The sequence below is a fragment of the Hyperolius riggenbachi genome, chromosome 9 (genome assembly GCF_040937935.1).
Source record: "Hyperolius riggenbachi isolate aHypRig1 chromosome 9, aHypRig1.pri, whole genome shotgun sequence".
Lineage (NCBI taxonomy): Eukaryota > Metazoa > Chordata > Amphibia > Anura > Hyperoliidae > Hyperolius > Hyperolius riggenbachi.
Window position 1 is genome coordinate 85922314 of NC_090654.1, and position 27387 is coordinate 85949700.

The 27387-nt window shown below is 43.5% G+C and overlaps 1 protein-coding gene across 6 annotated transcripts in view; it reads left to right on the forward strand.

The window, feature by feature from the left end:
- The window catches only part of FBLN2 (fibulin 2), a 220999-nt gene extending 195650 nt beyond the window's left edge, over positions 1 to 25349 (forward strand). For all 6 annotated transcript variants that reach the window (XM_068253138.1, XM_068253141.1, XM_068253142.1 and 3 more), the window contains 8 exons: positions 119 to 253; positions 3025 to 3168; positions 12061 to 12189; positions 13155 to 13280; positions 16084 to 16200; positions 17789 to 17917; positions 21489 to 21612; positions 23206 to 25349. In XM_068253138.1, the coding sequence (XP_068109239.1) occupies positions 119 to 253; positions 3025 to 3168; positions 12061 to 12189; positions 13155 to 13280; positions 16084 to 16200; positions 17789 to 17917; positions 21489 to 21612; positions 23206 to 23563 (1262 nt within the window). In that variant the 3' untranslated portion in view covers positions 23564 to 25349. The remainder of the gene's footprint in view (positions 1 to 118; positions 254 to 3024; positions 3169 to 12060; positions 12190 to 13154; positions 13281 to 16083; positions 16201 to 17788; positions 17918 to 21488; positions 21613 to 23205) is intronic.
- Positions 25350 to 27387: the final 2038 nt, after the last annotated feature.

Genomic DNA, 27387 nt, shown 5'->3' on the forward strand with positions numbered 1-27387 from the left:
TGCCTGCTTCACCTGATGGAGGGCATACATTTTTTGTTGCAACTACGAAAGAGATTTTTCTAATACTTTGTCTAAATAACATTGCTTCCTTTTGCTGAATTAAACATTTCATTTGCAGATGTAGATGAATGTGCTTTGAACATACACACCTGTGCTCAAAGCGAGCGTTGCGTCAACACCGCTGAGTCTTTTGTCTGCATCCCGGAGGTGATATGTGAGAACGGATTTGTTCTGGAAGATGGCGTATGCCAAGGTAAATGTTTATAAGGGTAATATTGTCTCTGACACACATCTGTAGGTCAGGCACTTCCTGTCTCCATCATTAGCGTAGATCATTACTCTATATGTTGGCCAGGAGTGGTTCAAAAACCTAAACCTTGTAAAGCATTTGTTCCTCAGTCATAAACAGTTGTAATAAAGAGGACATGGGAATGCATTAGGGCAGGCATGTCCAAAGTCTGGCCTGGGGGCCAAATGTGACCCTTCTCTGGTGGCCCCCAAAGCTCTCTCCAGTTCTTAATTCCATGCGGCCCACAGGCCACCTTGTATCACCACTCCGCCTCCCCCTTTCTTCACCTGTAGTCACTGTGCCCAGGCTCAGATTTATGTCACGCGAGCCTATAGGCACAGATGTTTTGGCACCCTAGACTCCACGCACCATGAACCTACAAACCCCCACCCAACTGCACCACAAGTATGCTGGCTGGCCCGGCTGTCACTTCTCCCTTACTTCTCTTCCTTACCTGTCATATGTAGCTACAGGTGCCCCTTAGTATTATGTAGCCAGAGGTGCCCTCAGTATTAAGTTGCAAAGGGAAGGAGGGAGGGAGGCACTCGAGGAGCAGAGTGAACCGCCTTTCTGTCATCAGGAGCCTGTAGGCACGTGCCTACATTGCCTTATGGTAAATCCGATCCTGACTGTGTCAGCAGCAGTAACAGAAAGTGATTAGCAGCCGCCAATATGCCAGCACGTTTCAGACTCTAAAATCAGGAAAAAATCATGCAGTCAGAATGCCTGCAGCAGCCCCAGCACTTACTAACCTCCCTGCAATCCAGCGCTGCAATTTTCCCTCTGTCATCCGGATGGCGCTGTAATCACCAATGTTAATCTCACCAAAGTGATTCAGAGCCTCCGAGGACAGGAAGGAGAATGGCTGCTGGCGTCTGGATCCCCTGGTAGGTGAGTGAAACGCCAGCATCTGCATTGAGCTCCCTCTAATCTTGCTACTGTGTTCATTTAATCTCACCTTGATCACACACAACTTAAACCACAGTTTTAACAATACTATAACTTATACTAATAATAAAGACACCCCATTTCAATTGGAAAAATATGGCTGAGACCTAATATTGGGGTTTAAAGCAACCCTAAAGCCATTATAAAAAAAAAAATAGATACTTATACTTATATAATAGATACTTATACATAGATATGTAGAAGGAATGCTCTGGATTCCATAGGGCAGTGATGGCTAAGCTTGTTACTCCAGCTGTGACAAAACTACAAATCCCATCATACCTCTGCCTACCTAAGTTATGCTTAGTGCTATCAGAGTATTGCAATGCCTCATGGGACTTGTAGTTCCACCACAGCTGGAGTGCCAAAGTTAGCCATCACTGCTATAGGGCCTTCCGGGTCCTCCATTCGTGCCCTCGGTCCAATAACTCGTTGGGAATCCTCGGCAGGTTTTGTGTCCCTCAGTATTTCCAAAGATGAGTTGACCCGTACTGCTCATGCGAGTCCAAGCACAGTATGGATGCACCCATCTTCAGAAGCGATTGGGGACGCGAGTACTACAGAAGCCTTCTGAAGAGTTCCGAAGGTGTGAACATTAAATGAGGGACAGCAATGGCACAAAGTGAGGACCAGCAAAGCTTTTTACCCACTTCAGGGTTGTTTTAAATTGGAAGGGAAAGGGGGGGGGGTGTAAACGCAGCAGTTGAGCTGAACGGTTTACATATTCAAAACAAAGCACTATCCCCATCATATAATAACCCGAGCTTAAATGGCTATTGACAATAGCGAGGGAGGACTAGATGCCAGGGTGGAGGGGGGTGGGGGAGGTACATTGTTCCCATACTCTAGCCCCACACAATATTTAAAGGCACAAGAGCCACATAATTGGATTGTTAATGTAGTTATGGCCCTGGTAAAACCTTAGATCCGGCACCACAGTGAGAAACAGCAGATGGCAGAGGCTTTTAACCTGCATTATTTATAGGCTTTTATTCCTGTTTGGGTTTCAACAAGGCCGAATCCCTCATGTCTTGTTCCAGTGGGTGTTGTCACTGAGAATGGGAAGAGACAAAAAGTCTCCACTATTGTAACCCTAAGGGCTGGATTTCTAGAAAGGCTGCCAAGGTCTGGGCCTTGGGTGGCTGCAGCCCAAGGGAGCACCTGGACATGAAAAAGGGGTTGCTACATTTGAAAGAGGAGGCTGAAAATGGTGAGCAATACATGAAAAAGGGAAACTGATGTTCAAGGGAACTGTTCATGAAAGAGCGGTGGCTGCTGTACATGGATAATACACATAGAAGAGGGGGCTGCACATGGAATGTGAGGGGTCCTGCTGCAGATAAAAGTGGTCTAGGGGCACAAAATGAATAAATCCAGCTTTGGTAACCCTGGCAACTTTAAAAATCCTACAGTGTCCAGAGGGGGACGGGCACAACTTTAAAACCAACAAATTGTATCTCTTTATCTACATCGTTTTTCAAACATCTATAGAGTGAATAGGCCCAATGAAAGTTATGCTGAAGCAGAGAGATCAGTAGCAGTTTCGTGTTGTAACAACCCTTCATCAGGGCCGCAAACCTGACAGGTGTTCCAACACTTTTCCATTTCATCCAAAATGGTGAAAAAGTTTTCAGCTGGAGTTATACCTTAACCGGTACAGGCTGGTTCAGCCAGGGTCGCGTCCTACAGAAGTATTTGCTGACACTGATTATGAAATCCAGATTTCCATGCCGGAAAATGCCTGTGTTTGACTTTCGCTGTTTCTGCTCTCCATTCCTCTCTGACAGATATTAATGAGTGTGGGGCAAGCTCCTCCCCCTGCAAACCTGGCTTCACTTGTGTCAACACCTTGGGCTCCTATGTGTGCCAGAGAAAACAGCTCAGTTGCAACAGAGGCTACAAAGCCAATGAGAACGGGACGGCCTGTGTTGGTGAGGAAAGAAATTCCTTTTTTCCCCCTTCTGCTTCTAAATTTGAATTTGAGGTGTTGATTGCACAAATCTGATCTGTGAGGCAACAACTGCTGCTGCAATTTTGGCTTTTCAAGCAACATCTGATCATTTTATAAAGGATATATTTATATAAAAAGATAAAAAAAACTATGCTTTATTTCCAGCATTTATATAACACCAGCAAAGTACAATGTAAGTTGCAGTACAGAGTATATAAAACAGTCCACATTAGCCCATACTGCAGACATACAGGCCCATATGCAATTCACGTTTTTGAACTGCGTTTTCTCATAGGAGATAGTTTTTCATTTTCTATTTATCCTTTATTTTGAGTAACTTTTCAACACTTTGTAATTGAAAAAGTACTAAAAAGTAGGTGAAAAAGTACTTCTAAAACTATTTTAAAGAGACACTGAAGCGAAAAAAATATATATGATATAATGAATTGGTTGTGTACTATGAATAATTACTAGAAGATTAGCAGCAAAGAAAATATTCTCATATTTTTATTTTCAGGTATATAGTGTTTTTTCTAACATTGCATCATCCTATAATATGTGCAGATTACACAACACTCAGCATTCAAAATGAGTCTTTCAGAGCAGTCTGTGAAGTAATGACCTCTCCTCTAGCAGAGGAAAAGTAAACAGTTCAATTACAGTTGAGATAATAAAAGTCAGATAACAGCCCTCTCCACGACTAAGTTAGTCGGAGAGCTTATGGGCCCTTTTCCACTTGCAGTCGCTAGCGTTCACACTGAACGCTAGCGATTGCTGAATCGCAATTACCGGCGATTCCCCGACGTTCACGGCCGCGATTTTGCTGTGCTATGCACTGCATAGCAAAATCGCGGCAAATATCGCTCCGCCGCGCGTTCGCGTTCCCGTAAAAAGCGAATCGCGGTAGTGGAAATGACCTACCGCGATTCCTATGTTAAAAAGCAAACCGTAGCGATTGTAAAATCGCTAGCGGTTTGCGTTTTTGCGATTCAGCTAGTGCAAACGCGCTGGTGGAAAAGGGCCCTAATAGCTTTTTTGCATAGAGATAACAACTGGAGTTTCTCAACTCTTCCTGTACTGGAAACAATTAGACTGATGACGTATCTGATCTTAGGGCCCATTCACACTAGAAATTGTTAAACGCTAACGCAAAACGCTGAGCGTTTTTCTGGTGTTTTTTCCTAGCGATTTTTCACTGTATAGAGAGCGTTTTCCAGCGATTAGCGTTTTGCGATTTCTAGTTCAATTCAAATACTTTTATTGAAACGTTAATCGCTCCAGAATTGCTCAGAAAACGCTGCATGCAACGCATTTGCGTTTCAGCAAATCGCTAAACGCTTAGATGAGAACACTTCCATACACTTTCATTGTGCACACGTTTTTCAAATCGCTGGCAATTTTCAGCAAAGCTGAAATCGCTCTGAAAACGCACAAGTGTGAATGGGCCCTTAATGTTTTTTTTCTTAGCTGTACTACACATACAAATCATAATATCATCATTTTTTCTTCGCTTCAGTGTCTCTTTAAAGGGACTCCGAGCAGTGCAGAAACTATGGAAAGATGCATATCATTTTAAAGCTCTCTTTCTCCTCTTTCCAATGATATATAAAACGCTTCCCTACGTCTTTTAGTTTTCGCTATTTTCGCGATTGAAATTGCTGCGGCCGCGAAAATAAAGAAAACTAAAAGGCATAGGGCAACGATTTAGGTGTCGCCAAAAAGAGGAGAAAGAGAGCTTTAAAATGATATCCATCTTTCCATAGTTACATTGTATTACACAGGACGACTTTTTCTGCTGAATGGAGCTGCTGACACTGGGGAAAGTGTCGTCCTGTGTAATACAAGTAACTATGGAAAGATGGATATCATTTTAAAGCTCTCTTTCTCCTCTTTCTGGCGACACCTAAATCGTCGCTCTACGCCTTTTAGTTTTCTTTAGTTTCGCGATTGAAACTGCGGCCGCGGCAATTTCAATCGCGAAAATAGCGAAAACTAAAAGGCGTAAGGCGGTGATTTATATATCATTGGAAAGAGGAGAAAGAGAGCTTTAAAATGATATGCATCTTTCCATAGTTTCTGCACTGCTCGGAGTCCCTTTAAGTATTTTCTTTCTTGCTGGTGATTTAAAAGACATTTTACTGACAAGTTTAAAAAAAATCCCTTAGGAGAAAACTCAGGAGAAAAAGATGTTGTTTATGATATTTTGACATTTTATCAATAAAATGCCTTTTGGAACGTTAAAGAAAAGTAGAAAAAAAAATTACAATAATTTGCCAAGTGAGAAGTTAAAAAATAGAGAGATCAAGAAATGATTGATATTCACCTTGTAATTTGTTTTCAAAACATAGTATTAAATGCATACACAATATACTGTCACCATGTAATTTGTTCATGTTGTTTGCTCCACAATGAGGCTGCATGTCATCATTTTTACTACTGGCAGACAAGAAAAAACTGAATAGCACCAACGGCCATTATTTAGAAGGGCCCATTTCCATTTGCGAATGGGAGCCCGAAGGGATGCGATGTGGCTACGCATCACCTCCGCTCCCAGCGCTGCTTAGTTTATTAAAAAAAACGACCTGGAGCCGTTAAGAGTAGAGATGTCGGCGAACGGTTCCCGAAACCCTCACCCTGTACTACTTTCAGGTCGCTATGACCCTTAGTAGTATGGGTGTGCTGGGCCGGCGGTGGGCGTCCTTGATCGCAGGCCTGTTGCAGGGCACTTTCTGCGCATGTGCGTGACGTCATGTCACGCTCATGCGCAGAGAGTGCCCGGCAACAGGCGCACGATCAAAGACTCGGACCGCCGGCCCAGCGCAGCCGTACTACTACGGGCCATAGCGACCCGGAAGTAGTACGGCCACATAGAGATTTGCGGGTAAACTGTTCGCTCACATCTCTAGTTAAGAGGCTCCAGCAGGACGTTTTAATATGCCTGCTTGTCCTTAAGTGGTTAAAGATGGCCAATTCACGTGAAGGTTTAACCACCCGGGGACTGCCTAATGCCGATGGGCGTGGCCACGGCGGCAGCCCCAGGACTGCTTAACGCCGATGGGCGTCAGGTCCTTTTCCCAATTTGCCGGCGATCGTGTGCGCGCATATCGCCCGGCATGCTGAGCGGCCCCCCTCCGTCATCAGCCTGCCGGCGGGCTATGATCATACAAATAGACCAATGGAAAGTGTATAATACACTTTGTTTTGTAAACAAAGTTTATTATACAGGCTGCCTCCTCCTCTGGTGGTCACAGCGTTCCCGGACCGACCACCAGAGAGGATGGCAGCCCTGGATGTAACAACCGCACACTGATCCTGCTCCTGCTCCCCGACGATCGCCGCTGATCAATCCCACTACCCCCTTCACTGGCCCTGTCAGGCATCTGACTGAGGTCTGATTGACAACTGGTTGCCTGTCCCCAGCTCTGATCGAGGTCTGAGTGAGTTCTGAGTGACATGTGAGTGACATCTAATGTATGTGCACTGTTGATTGATATCTGATTGGCAGTCACCAGCTCTGATTGGCCTTTGATCATCTCTGATTGCCCTGTGATTGATCTGTTTACTTCGTTTGGCATCTGACAGCTGCACTGTGATTGACATCTGGTCGCCTGTCACTAGCTCTGATTGAGGTCTGAGTGACATTGAGTGAGATCTGAGTGACATCTTATCATCTGTGCACTGTTAACCTCCTTAGCGGTAACCCCGTGTGTGACACGGGGTAAGCCGCCGGAGGGTGCCGCTCAGGCCCTGCTGGGCCGATTTACATAATTTTTTTTTGCTGGACGCAGCTAGCACTTTGCTAGCTGCGCCAGCACCCCGATCGCCGCCGCCGCGCGCCCGATCGCCGCTATCCGGTGCGGCGCGCGACCCCCCCCCCCCCCCAGACCCCTGCGCTGCCTGGCCAATCAGTGCCAGGCAGCGCCAAGGGGTGGATCGGGTCTCCCAATGACGCCATGGCGACGGGGGAAGCCCTCCAGGAAATCCCGTTCTTTGAACGGGATTTCCTGATCGCCTATCGCCAGAGGCGATCGGCGGGGCTGGGGGGATGCCGCTGAGCAGCGGCTATCATGTAGCGAGCCCTGGGCTCGCTACATGATTTAAAAAAAAAATTTTTTTTTAAAAACTGCTGCGCTGCCCCCTGGCGGTATTTTTCATACCGCCAAGGGGGTTAATAGACATCTGATTGCCTGTCACCAGCTCTGATTGGCCTTTGATCATCTCTGATTGCCCTGTGATTGATCTCTGTTTACATCGTATGGCATCTGACAGCTGCACTGTGATTGACATCTGGTCTGTCACTATCCTAGTGATTTAAAAACAGGCCAGTGAGTTAGCTAGGCCCTTTTGTTAGGTAGTTAGCATCAGTTAGCACCCAGCCCACTACACCGCAGTCACTAATTAGTCCCTGATTAGCGTCATCACTGTCGCTAATCAGCATTGTCACTATATAGTATCTGTAAGTGATCAGTACTGATCGCAGTCAGATCTATATAAGTACATTAGGGTCACCTTAGAGTAGGCTCCGCTAAAAACGCAGTATTTGCCCAATCAAGCCTGATCGTTTCCGGCTGCACTTGCGTTCAGCCCGCCCCACCGCAGTGACAGAAATTGTTTTTTTCTGATCACTGCAAAAACACAACACAATAGCTGTGGTGCTCGCGCTCCGAAGATCAGTTTTGATTTTTTTTTAATCAAAACCGAGCGACCGCAGCTTTATACTTCACAAGCACTCCTTTTTGCTATGTAGGTGTGCTCTCTTTCCTGGGTAGTCTCAGAGGAATACCCCATAAATTTAGCAGTCCACCATGGCAAGAAAGGGGTATTCCGCTGAAGAGGCCTACAGGATTCTGGCCGAGTCGGATGAGAGTGATTGGGACTTCTCATCCGACAAATCATCCGGGTCAGAACACAATCCTGTAGATAGCAGTGGCTCACTGAATTACAGCAAAGATGACGAGGTTGGGGTCCCTGCTAGTGCCAGGCGTACCGCACCCCATGTCAGTGGACCGCAGGTGGCGCAGGATCAACCTCAAGGGCAGCAGAGTGGTGCTAGCGCTGATCCAGGTTTTCATGGTGAGGCATGCACCAGCAGCGCAGCACATCCTGGACTTGGAACCAGTACTGCCGTAGACCCTGGTGAAGTGGCGAGCACCAGCATGGCAGTTGAAACTGGTTCGGTGACGTGCAGTAAGACCCCGGTCGCAGCCACTAGAAAGACGGGTTCGTAGTACCCCTAGCCTCCCACAGGTGCTGACAAATCCCGATTGGCAACCCCCTGGTTCCGCCGCACCCATAGTGTCCCCTTTCACCGCCCAGTCTGGAGTCCAGGTGGAGACAGATCATCTAGGATCGGCCCTAGACGCTTTTCATCTGATCTTCACTGAGGATCTCTATGACTTAGTCGTGGCAGAGACCAACCGTAACGCCACACAACACAATCCGAACAGCTTCCATGCCCAGCCTTTTTGGTGGAAACAGGTCACAGTTTCCAAATTTAAAATCTTTTTGGGCCTTTTTCTCAACATGGGTTTAACTAAAAAAAAATGTATTGCGGTCCTATTGGTCTACGCACATGCCCATGTACTCTGCTGCCATCACATGCCCATGTACTCTGCTGCCATATCCATGGTACGTTTTGAGGACATCCTGAGCTTCCTGCACTTCAATGACAATACAACCTGTCATAAAAAAAGACCACCCTGACTATGACCGGCTCCACAAAATTCGGCCCCTCATAGGCCACCTGTCATACAAATTTGCAGATGCTTACACCCCTGAACAGAACATCTGCATAGACGAGTCCCTCGTACATTTTACCGGGCGCCGTGGCATTAAGCAGTACATCCCAAGCAAGTGCACCCGGTATGGGGTCAAGCTGTATAAGCTCTGTGACAGGGCCACAGGCTATACATATCGTTTTAGGGTCTATGAGGGAAAAGACACAAAATTGGAGCCGGTCGGATGCCCTGACTACCTGGGGAGCAGTGGCAAGATTGTTTGGGACTTGGTGTCACCCTTGTTCCAGAAGGGGTACCATCTTTACATGGACAATTACTACACAAGCATGGCCCTCTATCAGCATTTACAGCTATTCGGAATTCACTGCTGTGGCACCGTGCGGCCTAGTCACCGGGGCTTCCCCCAATGGCTCACTAGTATCCTACTTGCACGGGGGGAGAGGGTTGCCTTGTGTAACGAAAACCTGCTCGCAGTGAAATGGAAGGACAAGAGGGACGTTTACCTTCTGTCCACCATTCACACAGACACCTCCAAACTCAACTAGCAACTGAGGTTGTTGAAGAACCCCTCACCATCCACGAATATAACCTTAACATGGGAGGGGTGGACAGCTTGCTGCTTGCTTGGGGGGTTTTTTTGTATGTTTTTTTTTCTTTCTCTCTCTATCCATCCTTTACCCTTCCAGGTGGACCGAGCGAACAACTGATCGACCAACCAGCTGCAGCACTGATGGTGCATCCTGACAGAAGCATTGTGCATCTGTCAGATTACGCAAAAGTCAGTGCATGCAGCGTTGCAGGACGAGATTTCTCCTCCGCAGTAAGATACGTTTGCCAAGGCATATGAGCTGAGGGTTGGTGTTGGAGTTCCTATGCTTTGGCAAGCACTTTGTATCAAAACTGGCAAAGGTTTTTTCATCCACATCGATCGATGTGAATGGATTAATGGGGTTTGCCAGGGCATAGGAGCGAAGAGGGTTTGGAAAATTTTGTGGCAAACGCCATGACCCCCTCTTTTTTCACATATTTCGGCAGATATTTTTTCATCCACATTGATCAATGCGAATGTGAGAATCTTTGCCGTTCATTTTTCCTTTTATGGAAAAAAAAAAGTGCATCACCCGTATGCCCAATATAAGGAGTATAGCAGAAACTCCTAATACTGGCCATACATGTAATGATTGCAGAGACGCTAAAATGCCTGGACAGACCTCACAAAATTACCACATTTTGGAAAGAAGACACCCCAAGGTATTCACTGAGTGGCATGGTGAGTTCATAGAAGATTTTATTTTTTGTCATAAGTTAGCAGAAATGGATTTCTGTTATTTTCTGCTAACTTGTGACAAAAAATTTAATTTTATATGAACTCACTATGCCCCTCGTGCATTACCTTGGGGTCTCCTTTTTTCCAAACTGGGGTCATTTCTGGGGTGTTTTTACTGTCCTGGCATTGTTTGGGGGGCCTAAATTGTGATCACCCCTGTAAAGCCTAAAGGTGCTCATTGGACTTTGGGAAACTTGGCGCAGCTAGCCTGCAAAAAAAGTGTCACCTATGTGGTATTGCCGTTCTCAGGAGTAGTAGTATAATGTGTTTTGGGGTGTCTTTCCACACATACCCATGCTGGGAGGGAGAAATATCTCTGTAAATGACAATTTTGTGTAAAAAAAAATCGAAAAAATTGTCATTTACAGAGATATTTCTCCCACCCAGCATGGGTATGTGTGAAAAGACACCCCAAAACACATTATACTACTTTTCCTGAGTACAGCGATACCACATGTGTGACACTTTTTTGCAGCCTAGCTGTGCAAAGGGGCCCAAAGTCCAATGAGTACCTTTAGGATTTGACAGGTAAATTTTACTTATTTGCTTTCCAGACTAATCCTCACGGTTTAGGGCCCATAAAATGCCAGGGCAGTATAGGAACCCCACAAGTGACCCCATTCTGGAAATAAGACACCCAAGGGTATTCCATGAGGGGTATGGTAAGTTCATAGAAGATTTTAATTTTTGTCACAAGTTAGTGGAAAATGATACAAGAAAAAAAACATTTTCCACTAACTTGTGACAAAAAAATAAAATCTTCTATGAACTCACCATACCCCTCACGGAATACCTTGGGGTGTCTTCTTTCCAAAATGGGGTCACTTGTGGGGTTCCTATACTTCCCTGACATTTTAGGGGCCCTAAACCGCGAGGAGTAGTCTGGAAGACAAATGAGTATGCTATTTGTTAATTTCTGTTAAAATTATATACATTCTTGATCTTGTAAAAGATAATCTGTGCTCAGCTATCATTACAGAAAGTTGGAAGGGAAGCAATGGGGTCTCCTCTTACTCCCCAATGCTTCTTTAAAAAATCAAAAAGATAAGAGAATTATAATGTTTGTCTGGGAAATCAATAATGCTTTTTTTCTAGGTGTTATACTTTATTCTCTTAGGCCTCAATTCACGGAGCATTATCAAACGTTTATCAAACACTTTATCAAACGTTTGATAATTTACCTCATGGGTAAAATCTCATTTTGAATTCACTAAGGTGTTATATATTTGTTGAACGTTTTATCGGTAACATTCGATAAATATATAACACCTGTGTGAATTTAAAATGAGATTTTACCCATGAGGTAAATTATCAAACGTTTGATAAAGTGTTGATAAACGTTTGATAATGCTCCGTGAATTGAGGCCTTTGTGTTTTTTATTATGTTTTTCCAGATGTTATAATTTATTCTCTGTGTTTTCTTATCCTGTTTTTTTTAGATGTTATAATTTAATCTTTTTGTGTTTTCTTATCCTTCTTTTTTCTAGATGTTATAGTTTATTCTCTTTGTGTTTTCTTATTCTTTTTCTAGATGTTATCATTTATTCTATCTGTGTTTTCTTATCCTGTTTTTCCTTGATGTTATTTATTCTCCTTGTGTTTTCTTATCCTTCTTTTTCTAGATGTTATAATTTATTCTATCTGTGTTTTCTTATGCTGTTTTTCTAGATGTTATCATTCATTCTCTTTGTGTTTCCTTATACTTCTTTTTCTAGATGTTCTAGATGGTCCTTGTGTTTTCTTAATCTTCTTTTTCTAGATGTAATAATTTATTCTCTTTATGCTTTCTTATCCTTCTTTTTTCTAGATGTTGATGAGTGCAGCAATGGGATCCACAACTGCTCTGCTGAGCAATCCTGCTTCAATCTGCCAGGATCATACCGCTGTGACTGTAAGACCGGATATCGCTATGACACCTTCAGAAGAAAATGTGCTGGTGAGAAAGGTTCCTTTGACTTTTAAATAGACTCTGTAACAAAATTTTCAGCCTTAGTTCTTCTATCCTATAAGTTCCTTTGCCTGTTCTAATGTGCTCTGGCTTACTGCAGCCTTTCCTAATTGCACAGTAGCTGTGTTATCTCTGTTATATGATCTAATCTTCTCTCTTCTGTCGGCTCTGTCGGCAGAGGCTGGAATGTGTGGAATGTGCTGCACTGCTTGAGAGTGGCAGAAGCTATACACACCCCCTCCAGGCCCCCTGCAGGCTCTGTATGACTCACACACTCTGCTTATGTGAGCCTATCACAAGCTGGTTAGTTTGTAAACACACGGCCTAAAACTGGCAATTACAAGCCAGGTTTGCAGCAGAGAGTGGCAGAAACAGCACAGAGGGGCCCAGGAGGAGAACATAATGAATAGAATTGTATGCTTTTTGCTGTAAACATTTTTAATATACAGTTTACTCAGTTAGTATCGAGAACTATCAAGATTTTGTGTAGTGGGCTAAAAGCAACCTAAAAGCTCTTTACTGAAAATACTACAAAGTACAGGTCATCTGCAGGTACCGTCTGTTTGTAAATGCAATATTCTGCTCCACTTTAGGAGTACACTTATGAGTAGAGGTCTACTGTAGTTGGTGTTCTTCTGATGTCTCTCCCTGTGGTTAGTGATCCCTAGCTCCACAGCACCCCTCTATCTCATGTAGTTCCTGTTCTTCTAGTAACACACACACACACACACACACACACACACACACACACACACACACACACACACTCTTAAAGCTGGAAATAGATTAAAAATTATGAGTTTCAAAAATAATCATGTGCCATGTGTTTCAAAAATAGCTTCATCCTAAGATTTTGTATAACAACACGGAGTGCGTGTCCAGTGCAGCCCCAGTCAGTAAGTGCATCCACATCAATCCATTAATATTTGTGTTTTCCTGTTTATATCTTTTAGATGTAAATGAATGCTGGATGTTCCCAGGACGCTTGTGTCACCACACATGTGAGAACACAGTTGGCTCTTATCGCTGCTCCTGCTTTGCAGGATTCCGCTTGTCCCAGGATGAGAAACACTGTGAAGGTGATGACAAACTGCTTACTTTCTGTTTGGCAAAAAAAACGAAACAGAAGTGTTTTATTATCATCAGATCAAGACAAAACATGTAACATTTATATATTAATATTTGCGCTTTTCTCCTGGTGGACTCAAAGCTCTCCAGAGTTATAGCCACTTAGGACTCTCAAGAACATTAGAGATGGTTGCCCAAAGACTCCTTACTATTAATATATTGCTTGAGCTGGGATCTGAACCTTAGTCCCTTCCAGAACATGGAAATTTGATGAGAAGATGGCATAACTCAAATCCTATATCGAAGGCACTCTTGACCAGTACACTATCCAGCTGCTGCCAAGCTGTTAAAGTGAGCCCGAGGTGAAAATAAACTGATGAGATAAACAACTGTATTCATCCTCCTACTCCTAAAAATGACCTTTTTAAATATCCCATGGTTTCATTTTATATTTAAACATTTACAGCCTAGATTGAATATTTAGTTGTCTCTGCTCAGTGGCAGCCTATTAAGTGTCCCTTTGTGAAAATACATGAACTATTGACCTTTTCCTATCTCTTCCTGCATTCAGAAGTTAAATTCTGCCAGGGAAACTTTTATGGCTGTAATTTGCTTATCAGTGAAGTTTACTATATTCCCGCCAAGGTACCCGACAAGACAGAAGCTGTCACTTCCATGCCTAGAAATTAACTCTTACAAGCAGCAAAATGTTTTGCACTGTGCATACACATGTTTATCTCATCATGTCAACTATCGCCTCTGGTATACTTTAAGTCTCATTCCCTCTCATAATGATAAGATTTCCTTTCAGTAGTTTGTACATCTGTCCCTATTCCAATGGTGCAATTTCCCTGCACTAGTTTGTGTCTCTGTCATCCCACAAGGGTGAGATTTCCCTGCACTCGTTTGTGTCTCTGTCATCCCACAAGGGTGAGATTACCCTGCACTAGTTTGTGTCTCTGTCATCCCACAAGGGTGAGATTTCCCTGCAGTAGTTTGTGTCTCTGTCATCCCACAAGGGTGAGATTTCCCTGCACTAGTTTGTGTCTCTGTCATCCCACAAGGGTGAGATTTCCCTGCAGTAGTTTGTGTCTCTGTCATCCCACAAGGGTGAGATTTCCCTGCAGTAGTTTGTGTCTGTCATCCCACAAAGGTGAGATTTCCCTGCACTAGCTTGTGTCTCTGTCATCCCACAAGGATGATATTTCCCTGCACTAGTTTGTGTCTCTGGCATCCCACAAGGGTGAGATTTCCCTGCAGTAGTTTGTGTCTCTGTCATCCCACAAGGGTGAGATTTCCCTGCACTAGTTTGTGTCTCTGTCATCCCACAAGGGTGAGATTCCCCTGCACTAGTTTGTGTCTCTGTCATCCCACAAGGGTGAGATTTCCCTGCACTAGTTTGTGTCTCTGTCATCCCACAAGGGTGAGATTTCCCTGCACTAGTTTGTGTCTCTGTCATCCCACAAGGGTGAGATTTCCCTGCACTAGTTTGTGTCTCTGTCATCCCACAAGGGTGAGATTTCCCTGCACTAGTTTGTGTCTCTGTCATCCCACAAGGGTGAGATTTCCCTGCACTAGTTTGTGTCTCTGTCATCCCAAAAGGGTGAGATTTCCCTGCAGTAGTTTGTGTCTCTGTCATCCCACAAGGGTGAGATTTCCCTGCGCTAGTTTGTGTCTCTGTCATCCCACAAGGGTGAGATTTCCCTGCACTAGTTTGTGTCTCTGTCATCCCACAAGGGTGAGATTTCCCTGCACTAGTTTGTGTCTCTGTCATCCCACAAGGGTGAGATTTCCCTGCACTAGTTTGTGTCTCTGTCATCCCACAAGGGTGAGCTTTCCCTGCAGTAGTTTGTGTCTCTGTCATCCCACAAGGGTGAGATTTCCCTGCAGTAGTTTGTGTCTCTGTCATCCCACAAGGGTGAGATTTCCCTGCGCTAGTTTGTGTCTCTGTCATCCCACAAGGGTGAGATTTCCCTGCGCTAGTTTGTGTCTCTGTCATCCCACAAGGGTGAGATTTCCCTGCGCTAGTTTGTGTCTCTGTCATCCCACAAGGGTGAGATTTCCCTGCGCTAGTTTGTGTCTCTGTCATCCCACAAGGGTGAGATTTCCCTGCGCTAGTTTGTGTCTCTGTCATCCCACAAGGGTGAGATTTCCCTGCGCTAGTTTGTGTCTCTGTCATCCCACAAGGGTGAGATTTCCCTGCGCTAGTTTGTGTCTCCTCCCCTCCCACAGTCATGCAATTTCCCTGCTGTACTTTGTGTGCTCGCTCCTTACAGTTGTGCGATTTCCCTGCACTAGTTTGTGTCTCTGTCATCCCACAAGGGTGAGATTTCCCTGCGCTAGTTTGTGTCTCTGTCATCCCACAAGGGTGAGATTTCCCTGTGCTGGTTTGTGTCTCCTCCCCTCCCACAGTCATGCAATTTCCCTGCTGTACTTTGTGTGCTCGCTCCTTACAGTGGTGCGATTTCCCTGCACTAGTTTGTGTCTCTGCATTCCTTCCAGAACATGGAAATTTGATGAAAAGGTAACATAAGCCAGTGAGGAACTGGCCACTCAGCAAGCACACAAAGCTAAAATATCTCTTCTGAACGGACATGGATTAAGATGTAATGGGGTCCAGGCAAGGTAGTAGATTTGGGGACCCTGGTGGTTGTTTTGCTAAGCTGAAGTGGAGAGAGGTGGTTGGTGGGCCCCTTGACACCCACTAGGCCCTAGGCACCTGTCTAGGTTGCCTGGTGGATGATCCTGCTCTGCTTATGAATACTTCCTTGATGTAGTTTATTTCATCCATGAATATGTTTCTTATTTGCACAGACATAAATGAGTGTGAACAGAACCCATGTAACCAAGAGTGCACCAATATCTATGGATCCTACCAGTGTTACTGCAAAGAGGGCTACAAGTTGGGAGATGACGGCATCTCCTGTGAAGGTAATAAAAGCCAGTCATATTGCATTTATTTCATGTACCTTTGTATAGGGTTGAGTGACACCCTCCAATCGGTACTGAACTTGGCTGCTCAACTTACTCATATTTCTTCTCGCTCTTGCTCTGCAGCTCCTCTATCAAGCTCTTCGTTGGCTGCCAATTAATCAGAGGATCAAGTTCAAACTCTTAAGGTGGCAACACACCATAAAATTTTTAAATAGCTTTTCAATTCACAAATTGAAATCAATTTTTGTGAGTGATTGTAATATTTCAAAAATCTGACTAATGGTGCCTGTACATGGTACAATTTTTTCACCCAATCTTACCATTTCTATGTAGTATAAGGGTAAATTAAGTAAATATACGGAAAGGATAATTTAGGCAATTCCCTTATTTTACATAGAAATGGTAAGATTGGATAAAAAAAAATGGACCATTTATGGGCACCATAATGTACCACTCACATATGTTACATTTTTCCCCAATTATGAAAAAAATGATTGAAAACTCATAAAAAATTGCTTGGGTCTGTACATCAAGTAATTGACAATCTACGCTACACCTTTCAATTTTCATAAAAATTGATGAGAAAAATCCAACTCTCATGATATTTTATCGAATAAAAATGGGAAATTAGATCAGAATTCTTGAACAAATGGAAAAAAAAGCTTTCGATTTTTCAGAACACCGAATCATTTTTATTGAATTGCTATAAAATTGGATCACTTTATTGTATGGTGTGTGCTCACCTTCATCCTTAACCCACAAAGTTCTCCCCTATCTCTCTCTCTCTCTCTCTCTCTCTCTCTCTCTCCTGTACATCTCCTGACTAGTTTCCAGATACCAACCTACAACCTCGAATCTGCACGCAACTTTAATTTGTCCCCCTTTAGAACCACTTCCTCTCATTCACGTATACAGGATTTATTATGTTCTTCAGCCCTCCTCCTTGAATCTCCTCCCAGAACCAGTGGCGTAGCTAAGAAGCTGTGGGCCCCCGGTGCAAGTTTAGCATTGGGGCCCCCCAAGCACTCTATACATAGCAATTGATACGGCGCACCAAAACCAATCAAGGACCACCACAGTGTCAGAGGTGCAAGAAGGGGATGGGAAAGTGTGTTTTAATGATCACTACTATTCAAATCAACTATAGAAGTGAATATTATCAGCACAGGACCAATAAAGAGCTAGTACTGTGTTTGAGAGGTGGGCCCCTCGGGGCTACTCTAGCCCAAGGGCCCCGATGCGGTGGCTACCTCTGCATCCCCTATTGCTACGCCACTGCCCAGAACACATCTGTTACTCGCCAACCTTTGAAACCTATAAGTGCTACCTCAAAAAATCACTTTTCCGGCTAGCATATGTTCTAACTTAGGCTGTACATTTTGCACATCATGTTACATTTGTCACAGTAATTACTACGTCTAACAAGTCTGTATTATGTATCAGTGTCTATATTTTGTGTAAACCTCTGTCTGTATTACTACATGCCTCAGGTTTTGTTTCTTATGCTGTACAGCGCTACAGAATATGTGGACGCTTCATAAATCAATAATGATAATATACATGTGTGTGTCTCCTCACATCCCAGATATCGATGAATGCCAGCAGAGTCTAGGAAGCTTGTGTGTCTTTGCTTGTGTGAACACACCAGGGAGCTACCAGTGTGCCTGCCCAGAACATGGCTACACAATGTCCGCCAATGGACTCACCTGCAAAGGTACCTGCCATACAGTAGCGCACTGCACAAATGTGCCAATGCTAAAATAATGTTTATATTGTTTTCCCATTTACATACATTGTTATAAACTGACCACTAATAGCAATCCATCTATGAACAGTAGAAAAAGACAAAATAATTACCATTACCTATTAAAGTCTGGCCCCAGAAAATAGTTTTGGAACAGTTAAATCAGCTTTTGGGGTTTTTACTATTAACTGTTTACCCTCTTGGAAGATTTTAACTTATTACTGTTTCTAGGATCTCCGTGGACCTCCCAGGCTTTAATATGAACCATTATAGTCCTAGAAACAGGAATTGAGGTGCAGCAATAAATCTTGACATTTCTAACTTTTTCCCACTCCACGGCCCATATGCAATTCCCTTTTTCTCTGCATCTTCTGTTTAAAATACATTTTCAGGATTTTGCAGTTGAAAAAGTAGTAGAAAAAGTACTATCAAAACTATTTTGTGTATTTTTTGCTCCCTAAGCAGTTCAAAAAGGCATTTTATTGACAAGGTCTGAAAATATCAACTTGGAGAAAACTAAGGATAAAAGATTAATTGTACATGGGCCAAAGGGTTCTAAAGAGAACCCGAGGCGGGGTTCTGGGAATGAAATCCCCATACAGAGGCTGGGTCTGCCTATAGAGCCCAGCCTCTGTTGCTATATAGATCGCTCCTAAGCCCCCCCTGCGCTCTGCAATACACCATAACTCACAGCCGCGCTGGGTGGCTGTGTTTACCTCTCCTCTGTCAGTCTTGGCTGCTCCCCCGCCTCCTGCATCACTCCGGTCCCGCCCGCGTCCCCTCCCTCCAATCAGCGGCGAGGGAAGGGACGTGGGCGGGGACCGGAGCGATGCAGGAGGCGGTGAGCGGAGACTGACAGAGGAGAGGTAAACACAGCGCGCTCTGACAAGCTGCGTGTCAGCAGCGCGAGTTTTATGGGGGGATTACAGAGAGCAGCGGGGGCTTAGTGGCGATCTATATAGCAACAGAGGCTGGGCTCTATAGACAGACCCAGCCTCTGTATGGGGATTTTATTCTCAGAACCCCGCCTCGGGTTCTCTTTAATTCCATATTCTCCTTCACGATGGAAAGGCCCATATGCAATTAATTTTTTACTCCTATGTATTTTTTCCTAGGAGATCATTTTTCATCTTCTATGTAAAATAATGTTTGAGCACTCTGCAATTGAAAAAGCTTTTAAAAAGTAGGTGAAAAAGTACTATCAAAATTATTTTGAGTATTTTTCATGCTTGCCGGTGGTTTAAAAGGCATTTTATTGATAAGGTGTTGAAATATCACCTAGGAGAAAACTCAGGAGAAAACATTAATTGCAGGACCATATACAATTCACTTTTTCTCAAAAATGCCTTTTAAACCACCAGCAAACAAGAAAATACTCAAAATATTTTTGATAGTAGTACTGTTTCGCCTACTTTTTGCTACCTTTTCAATTTCAAAGGTGTTTATCCCCATATGGACTAGAGCATTTTTCACATTTCAGCTCTTCTTTCTTTCATTTGCCAATAACTTTATCACTACTAATCACAACAAAATGATCTATATCCTTTTTTATGCCACTTTCTTTGGGTACTACATTTTGTTAAGAATTATTTTATTCTAAATATATTTTAAGGGGAATAATAACAAAAATTCATCATTTCTCAGTGTTCATCATTATAGTTGTAAAATAAAATGTGCTGCTGTAGATAAACCAACACAGTTTATTTGCCCATTTGTCACGGTTATTACAACATTTAAAATATGCCCCTAGTACAATGTAGGAGGACAATATTTTATTTGGAAATAAACTGTATTTTTTTCATTTTGTGTCTGTCACCAATTACAAGCCCTTATTTGCAAAAGTAACAGTAATATACCCTTGTGACATACATATTTAAAAAAGTCCCTGAGGTAACGATGTATGTATTTTTTTTATAAAATGTCACTTTTTATTTTAAAAAAAATGTATGCAAGTGTTTTGTTTTGGTAGCTATGGGAAGGGAGGTAAGGGGTTCATATGGGGTATTTTATGTATTTTTATTAAATGTGATGTATTGGGGTGTATTTTTACTATTTGGCCACTAGATGTCCTCGCACTTTATTTTCCTCTTCGTACAGGTAGTACGCTAACAGGAAGTAATGTGTGTATGTTTTTACTTTAATTTTGTCAATGACCACGGCATCCCATTGATGCCAGTGATCAGTGATCACAGGCACTTAAATTAATAGGAACTGTGGGGGTTTGTGTCATGTGATAAACACTGTGATCCCATTTACTGATCTGTCTACTAACGGGCAGTGATGAGAACGTGCGCAGTAGTGCACACATCGGCAATCATGGCGGGTTGGCGTATATGTACACCCCTGGAACTGGAACAGTCCTCCAGAGGGGTGTAGATATACTGTCCTTTTTTATATAAGTAGTTAAAGATAAGGTAAAAATCTCTGAGAATACTCAGAAGAAATTTGCATATGCATATCATATTGCCTATAAATCTATATCTCCCAGGTGATATTTTTATAACTTATCAATAAAATACCTTTTAAGCCATCAGAAAGCAAGAAAATACTCAGAATAATATTGACAGTACTTTTCACCTACTTTTTGGTACCTTTTTCAATTACTGAGTGCTAAAAAGATATCTTAAACAGGAGATGAAAGATTATCTTCTAGGAGAAAACAGGAGTAAAAGTGAATTGAATAAGGGTTTTACACATCCCCAGAGCATTATGGTGCAATGCTCCGCCCCCTTGCATCGCACCACAGCACCAAAAAATAGATTCGTATGACCCTGCGGCACAGTGCATTACAGTGTATTGCATATTTTTCTGACACCCCTTCGTGGAGTGTTTCTTGCTGTGTCCTCTCCTATGTGGAGCACCTAATCCGACTACTGTTACTGGAATATGCAGATGACCAATCACTTCTTTACTGAATAAGGCCAATATTACCTGAGCGTGTCTGACAATATTCCTGTGTCACTGCAAGAAAAGACCTCATCGTATGACTCCAGCTTCCTCTCCATCAAAATACTTCTCCTGAATGTAACATACGAGGCGTGTCGCCTGGCAGGGACCGGAGTGGGGCGAATAGTGCTCTTGTCCCGCGCTCGGCCGAGTCAGTCCACCAGCGGACTGCTGGCTGAGGCTTCAAATGGCATGGAAGGCTGCTGTACACACGCTAGATTCTCAGCAGAGGTGGTCGTTATCAGCCGCCTTGGCTGAGTTTCCTCTAGCGGGTGTACAGAGCTTAACTTGGATTCCATTTTAAAGTGGAGCTCTCTGCTCTAAAAGGTAAGCAACAGCATAATCTTTAAAGAAAAAAATGTATTTGTTACAGCTGATACAAATCCTGCAATACCGCTGCAATGTGTCTACCTCCAGCATGGGGTTAGGAAGATCAAATTACAATTGTGATTAGACACAGATGAGGAGGAATTGGACAGGCTAAACTCTCTAAATACATACAGGGTCTGTTTTCATACATACAGGGTCTGTTTTCCTTCTGTCCTGTGCAAGAGTTCAGGTCCACTTTAAACGTTTTTCATTTCACTCTTTTCAGATATTGATGAATGTGAGATTGGAGCACACAATTGTTCAACATCGGAGGAGTGCTTCAATGTTCCCGGGGGTCATAAGTGTCTCTCCTATGAATGTCCAGATAACTATCGAAAAGTTTCACATATGTAAGTTTTACATTGCTGAGGATTTCCACGGCTGAGTTTCTAAAATCCATCCACACTTAGAACTGATCCCTGACTGTAACTCTCTGATTGTCTGATCAAAATTACTGTGGTCATGTCTCTTTCAATCTTAAGGTGGCCACACACAATACAACAAAATGATCCGATTTTACGGCAATTCGATAAAAACGATCGGATCTCCCGAAAAAATCGAAAGCTTTTTTCAACTGAAAAATCCGATCGGATTTCCAGTTTTCTTCGATTTTTATCGATCCATAATGTCAGATATTTTTCTTCAATCTTTCTAAAGATTGTATGGTGTGTGATTGTCAATTTATTAATATACACACCCTAGCAATTTTGTCAGAGTTTCCAATCATTTTTATCAAAATTGTGGAAAAATTTAACATGTGTGTGGGACATTGGTCATATTTTTGAAATGTTACAATCGGTCAGAAAAATGTATTGCAATTCTTAAATTGAACAGATATTTAAAAAAATTGTATGGTGTGTGGCCCCCTAAGATGCCCATTAATGATACAATCTTAATTGTACAATCTTACCACTTCTATGTCGCATTAAAGGAATCATCAGCCCTTTTAAGCCCCCCTCCCCCCCCGATCTACTTACCCGTTGCTTCCTCCAGCTCTTCCCCGGCGACATGTCCCACGACGCAGCTCCGCTCACAGCCCCTGGCCCGTTGTCCCTGCCGGTACTGAGGCCGATACTTACCTAAGAAGAGGGAAGGCTCTGGGTCCTATTAAGCCTTCCCTCTCCTCTCCCGGTCTCCTCGTTGCAGCGGCAGCTCCCCAGTTTGAATCCCCGCTGCAGGGGACATTCGGAAGACTTTGGGACCCGAGTCCTCCCAAAGACAGACAGCTCCATACTGCACATGCACGAGTATGGGTGCTCGCACGTGCGCAGTATGGAGCGACCAGTCTTCGGGATCACACAGGCTCCCGAAGACTTCCGAAGTCCCGGCGGCGGAGGATTAGAGCAGCATGTGACCAAATTGGTTGAATACTGATCCCAGGAGCGAGCACTTGAACGGGGACCAAGAGAGGAGAGGGAAGGCTCCATAGGACCCAGAGCCTTCCCTCTCCTTAGGTAAGTATCTGGCTGTTTTTGTTGTTTTTGTTTGTTTTGATTCCCGTTGACTTTTGGGCTTTTCCATACATTTTCTTTGAAGAAAATGTCTGTAGAATAAACTGATCATCTCTACTCACAACTGGTCTTCCCAAAAAAACCTAGAAGGTTTAAGTTTCCAGCCTACCCCAAATGCTCAGGTTTCAGTTTCGGTGGTGGAACCCCTAACATAAGCTGTAAATAAGGACCTCACAAAATATGTGTATGTGCTCCCCTGTCTCCGGGGACGTCACTAGAGAGGAGCAGTCCAGAGGGCTGGCGGGGGGCCCAACTCTAATACTAACCTTCCCTTCCTGCGATACAGTGGACTATACTTCATATCTGTGAAGAGCACCATGGGGAGGCAACGGAAGGGGTATGAACATTGGTGTAGAGCCCCATGAATTGTAGTTACGCTAGTGCCTATCTCCAATCAGTTCTGTTGATATTCATGTCTGTGTCATTTCACAGGAAGTGTGAGCGCATCCAGTGCTTCAACTACCAGGACTGCCAGAACACTCCAGTACGGATAACCTACCATCGCCTCAATTACCCCACTGGCGTTGCAGTCCCAGCACAGATCTTCAGGATTGCCCCCTCTCCAGTCTATGCAGGAGATAACATTATCATGGACATCAAGAGGGGGAATGAGGAGAATTATTTCAGCGCCAGGAAGTTTAACCCATATACAGGAATCCTGTACCTTCAGAGGCCCATCAGGAAGCCTAAAGACTTCCTGCTGGATGTGGAGATGAAGCTGTTCCGGCAGGGATCAGTCACCACCTTCCTGTCCAGGATCTACATCTTCATCACCGCCAACACCTCCTAACCAATGGATTTATAAAGGAGGGATGCCCGGGGACAAGAAAGACAATATACAGTATATATATAACTTACATAACAGGAACAGAATGAGGTCTCCATGTCTAGCTGGTTAATATCTCCAATAACCTACCTTCTCAAAAGGGATCTAAAGATTCACTCCACCTGTATGTTATTTGTATGTTGGTATTGTTTTGTTGGCTTAGTTGTCGGAGCAGATTTAATATCAAAACCAGTAAAAAATAAAAAATTTAAAAAAAGTGGAGGAAGATAGATGCAAAGGTGAAGCAATTGGTCAGTGACCAAACAAAATGATTGTTCTGAGAAAGTGGTCCACTTTTGCCCCAATTTTTCTAGCATTGTTTCTGATAAATCCGCCCTGGGTTGTCTCGTTGTCTTAGCGTGAAATAACCCAAGCAAGGGAAGCTGTGCACAGAAACTAAATGGGAAAGGATGTGCTGAGGGGAGTGGTCAATTCAACTTGAGAGTCAGTTTTGTCAGGCTAACAATGATTAACCCTCTGCACTTATACACTCATACTCATATATTGGCAACACCCCTATACTAGTACCGGTAACACACTTATTCTGGTGCTACCCTTATAGCAACTGCAGACCCACAGTAACATTGTTATACTGGGGGCTCCCTAATAATGGCGAGATCTTACTACTTGTAATATCCTTCTACTGAAAACACCCGAATAGTGAGAACCCCCATACTGTTAACATCCTCATACTTTCAGTAAGCTGTGAGAATACTTACATGATGGTTACACATTTTTACTAGTGGCACCCTAATAGTGATAAGTTCACTATGCTAGTAACACCCTTACATTGGGAGCAGCCTAATAGTGGCAGCACTCCTATGCTGGAAGCACGCTCATCCGAGTGGCACTCTAATAGCAATAGCTATTAGCCTAGGCCATACATGTCAAACTCCGGCCCGCGGGCCAAATCTGGCCCTCAGAGCCATTAAATTTGACCCTCAAGTGGTTTCCTCACTTTACATTGTTTGGCTCTCTCTAGACCACCAGGGAAGACATATTGGAGATGAAGCCCTATAACACAAGGAAAACAATATGGGGGAGGTAGGGGGAATCCAATAAACACTAGGGGACTGTATAGGGGAGGGTGGGGGGTTCTAGACACCAGGAAACTGTATAGGGGAGGAAGGACCACCAGGCACCAGGGAACTGTATAGGGATTGGAGGAGGGCCAATAGAAACCAGGGAACTTTATAAGGAAGGAAGGTGACCTTGAGTCTTGCCCGTGACTAGTATACAATTTCGTCCCACTTTGCATTTGAGTTTGACACCCCTGGCCTAGGCTAAAGATCAGGTTTACTCCAATATATATATATATTACAGAACCTCTTTGCCTTTTTCATAATGACAACAACTCCGTGCTAGTGACATACGGTACTTATATTAGCAGCACCCTGATAGTGACAAAAGCCACATGCTGGGAACCCCCTCATACTGGCTGCACTCCAGACTACTGTGTAATAGAATACATCCCAAACATCTGGCATTGAGTGGAGATAGGAGGAATGCAGGAGAAGGTAAAACAGGGGAAAAGCAAATCACACTTACTAACAGCTTCAGAAGATCAGACGCTTAACCAGCTGATTTATATGTTGTCTTCCTGCAATACTTGCATAAGTCAATACAATCTGACGCTAACTAAGGATTTCTGCTGTCATATTTATTTAAAAAAAAAACTTTTGTAATAATAAATATTAAAAACTGATGATCCACATTTTCTTAAAGCCAATATACTGTATAAATTCTACAAGTCTCCTTTTTCTATGGTGTCCCAAATGTTATAGCCCAAATTTTTGGTTCCAAGGTTAAAGAGGAACTTTACTAAGCACTAATTATGTTGAATAAAAAATTACTTAACGATACTTACCAAAGGAGAGGGAAGGCTCTGAGTCCTATAGAGCCCTCCTGTTCCTGCTACGTTCCACGCGTTCCATTGCTGACTCCACCGTTAGCAGTCTTGAATTGATGGGTCGAAGACTGCTGAAAAGGGGCGTAACTAGCAATAACTGGTCCCCCTGTGAAACTTTGGACGGGGCCCCTCTCTTGCTTTCTACACAGGTAAACTGAGAACCAGTATTACTCAATTGGCCAGGGACGGATCTAGGGGGGGCGAGCGGGTATTTTGCCCCAGGCACAGTTTGTTGAATTCTTAAAAAGGCGGCAAAATGAATGGCAGTTTAGGCGCCAAAACCTGACCTTTAGGCGCCAAAACCTGACCTTGCCCCAGGCGCAACTTGGTCTTGATCCGTCCCTGCAATTGGCTAGTGCACACTTGAATGTGTTTTCCTCATGTAGATAATAACAGAAAGCAATGAAGCACTGCAGGCATTTTCACTATCAATTACATTAGCTTCTGTGATAAAACGTGCATGTTTTCACATTTACAGACACACATCATGGTGTGCAGAAAACCAACAGTGTGCTCCCAGCCTCAGCTTATCACACTTACTCTGTCCATCTATGATGGCAGTCATTAGAACAATTGTGCAGAGAGCAGAAAGTTTTTCTCTCCATGCCCTTAGTTGTCAGTCTCTCAGGAAAGGGATAAGAAACTTCTTCCATGGGGCCCCTTGCTGCTTCTGGGCCCTCCCTGCGGATACATCCCTTGCAGGGTCTATTGTTACGCCCCTGCTGCTGAAGCCTCCAGCAGTGAAAGAGAGATCAGTCTCCGACTCATTGATCGGAGACTACTAACGGGGGAGCCAGCCAGCTGTGGAATGGGAGGAACCGCAAGAGGAATTGGAAGGCTCTATAGGACCCAGAGCCTTCCCTCTCATTAGGTGAGTATCTCTTTTTTTGTTTTTTTACTTCGGACTCCCTTAAAATATTAAAAAGAACAAGAAATCCCCTGATTAATGACTAAGAAATGTAGTCACATGAGCCACAGCATATTAAACAGTAATAGGCTTTATTCAATGACCTGTTACATCCTAAAAACAATTAAAAACAGTCACAAGGTGTAGTCACAAGGTCTCAGGAATCACATCTTTATAAAAATGAATCAAAAGGTATGACTGAGTTAGCAATTAACTGGTAATTAGGGCACCGGCAGCGCTTTGGTAAAATGGGCGCAGCATAGACTGCAATGTTAATAGCAGTCATAGCGGGGCCAGTGGGACATTTGGGCACTTGGTAGCACCCGATACATATAGGAATTATGTGGTGCATATATCAGCGGAATTGGTGGATATTTTGAAAGAAGTTGGTTAGGGTGAGGCATCAGTACAGGGAATGTTAAAGGGAACCTAAAGTGAGAAGGATATGGATTTTTCCTTTTAAAATAATGCCAGTTGCCTGACTCTACTGCTGATCCTGTGTCTCTGATACTTTTAGCCACAGCCCCTCAACAAGCATGCAGATCAGGTGCTCTGACTGAAGTCAGACTGGATTAGCTGCATGCTTGTTTTAGGTCTATGATTCAGCCAATACTGAAGCAGGACAGCCAGGCAACTGGTATTGTTTAAAAGGAAACATCCATATCCCTCTCAGTTAAGGTTCCCTTCAATAGGTGAAAAGGTTTATGTTAGCAAATAGTAATATATCGGTAAAAAATACCAATATTCCACTATAAGATTACCCATTGCCTAACAGTAGAATATTGGTAATTTTACCAATAGCTTTCCCCGATACCGCTAATTGTCTGCAGTAAGGAGGTCGTAACTACAGTAATTAAGCAAACCTAGATTGGATTCTGTAATGCTATAGCGTGATAAGAATTTGCCACCCGGGTCAAATCAAATCATATTGAGGGTTGCTGAACAGTTTGTGAATTTGTGGGGGCTGCACTG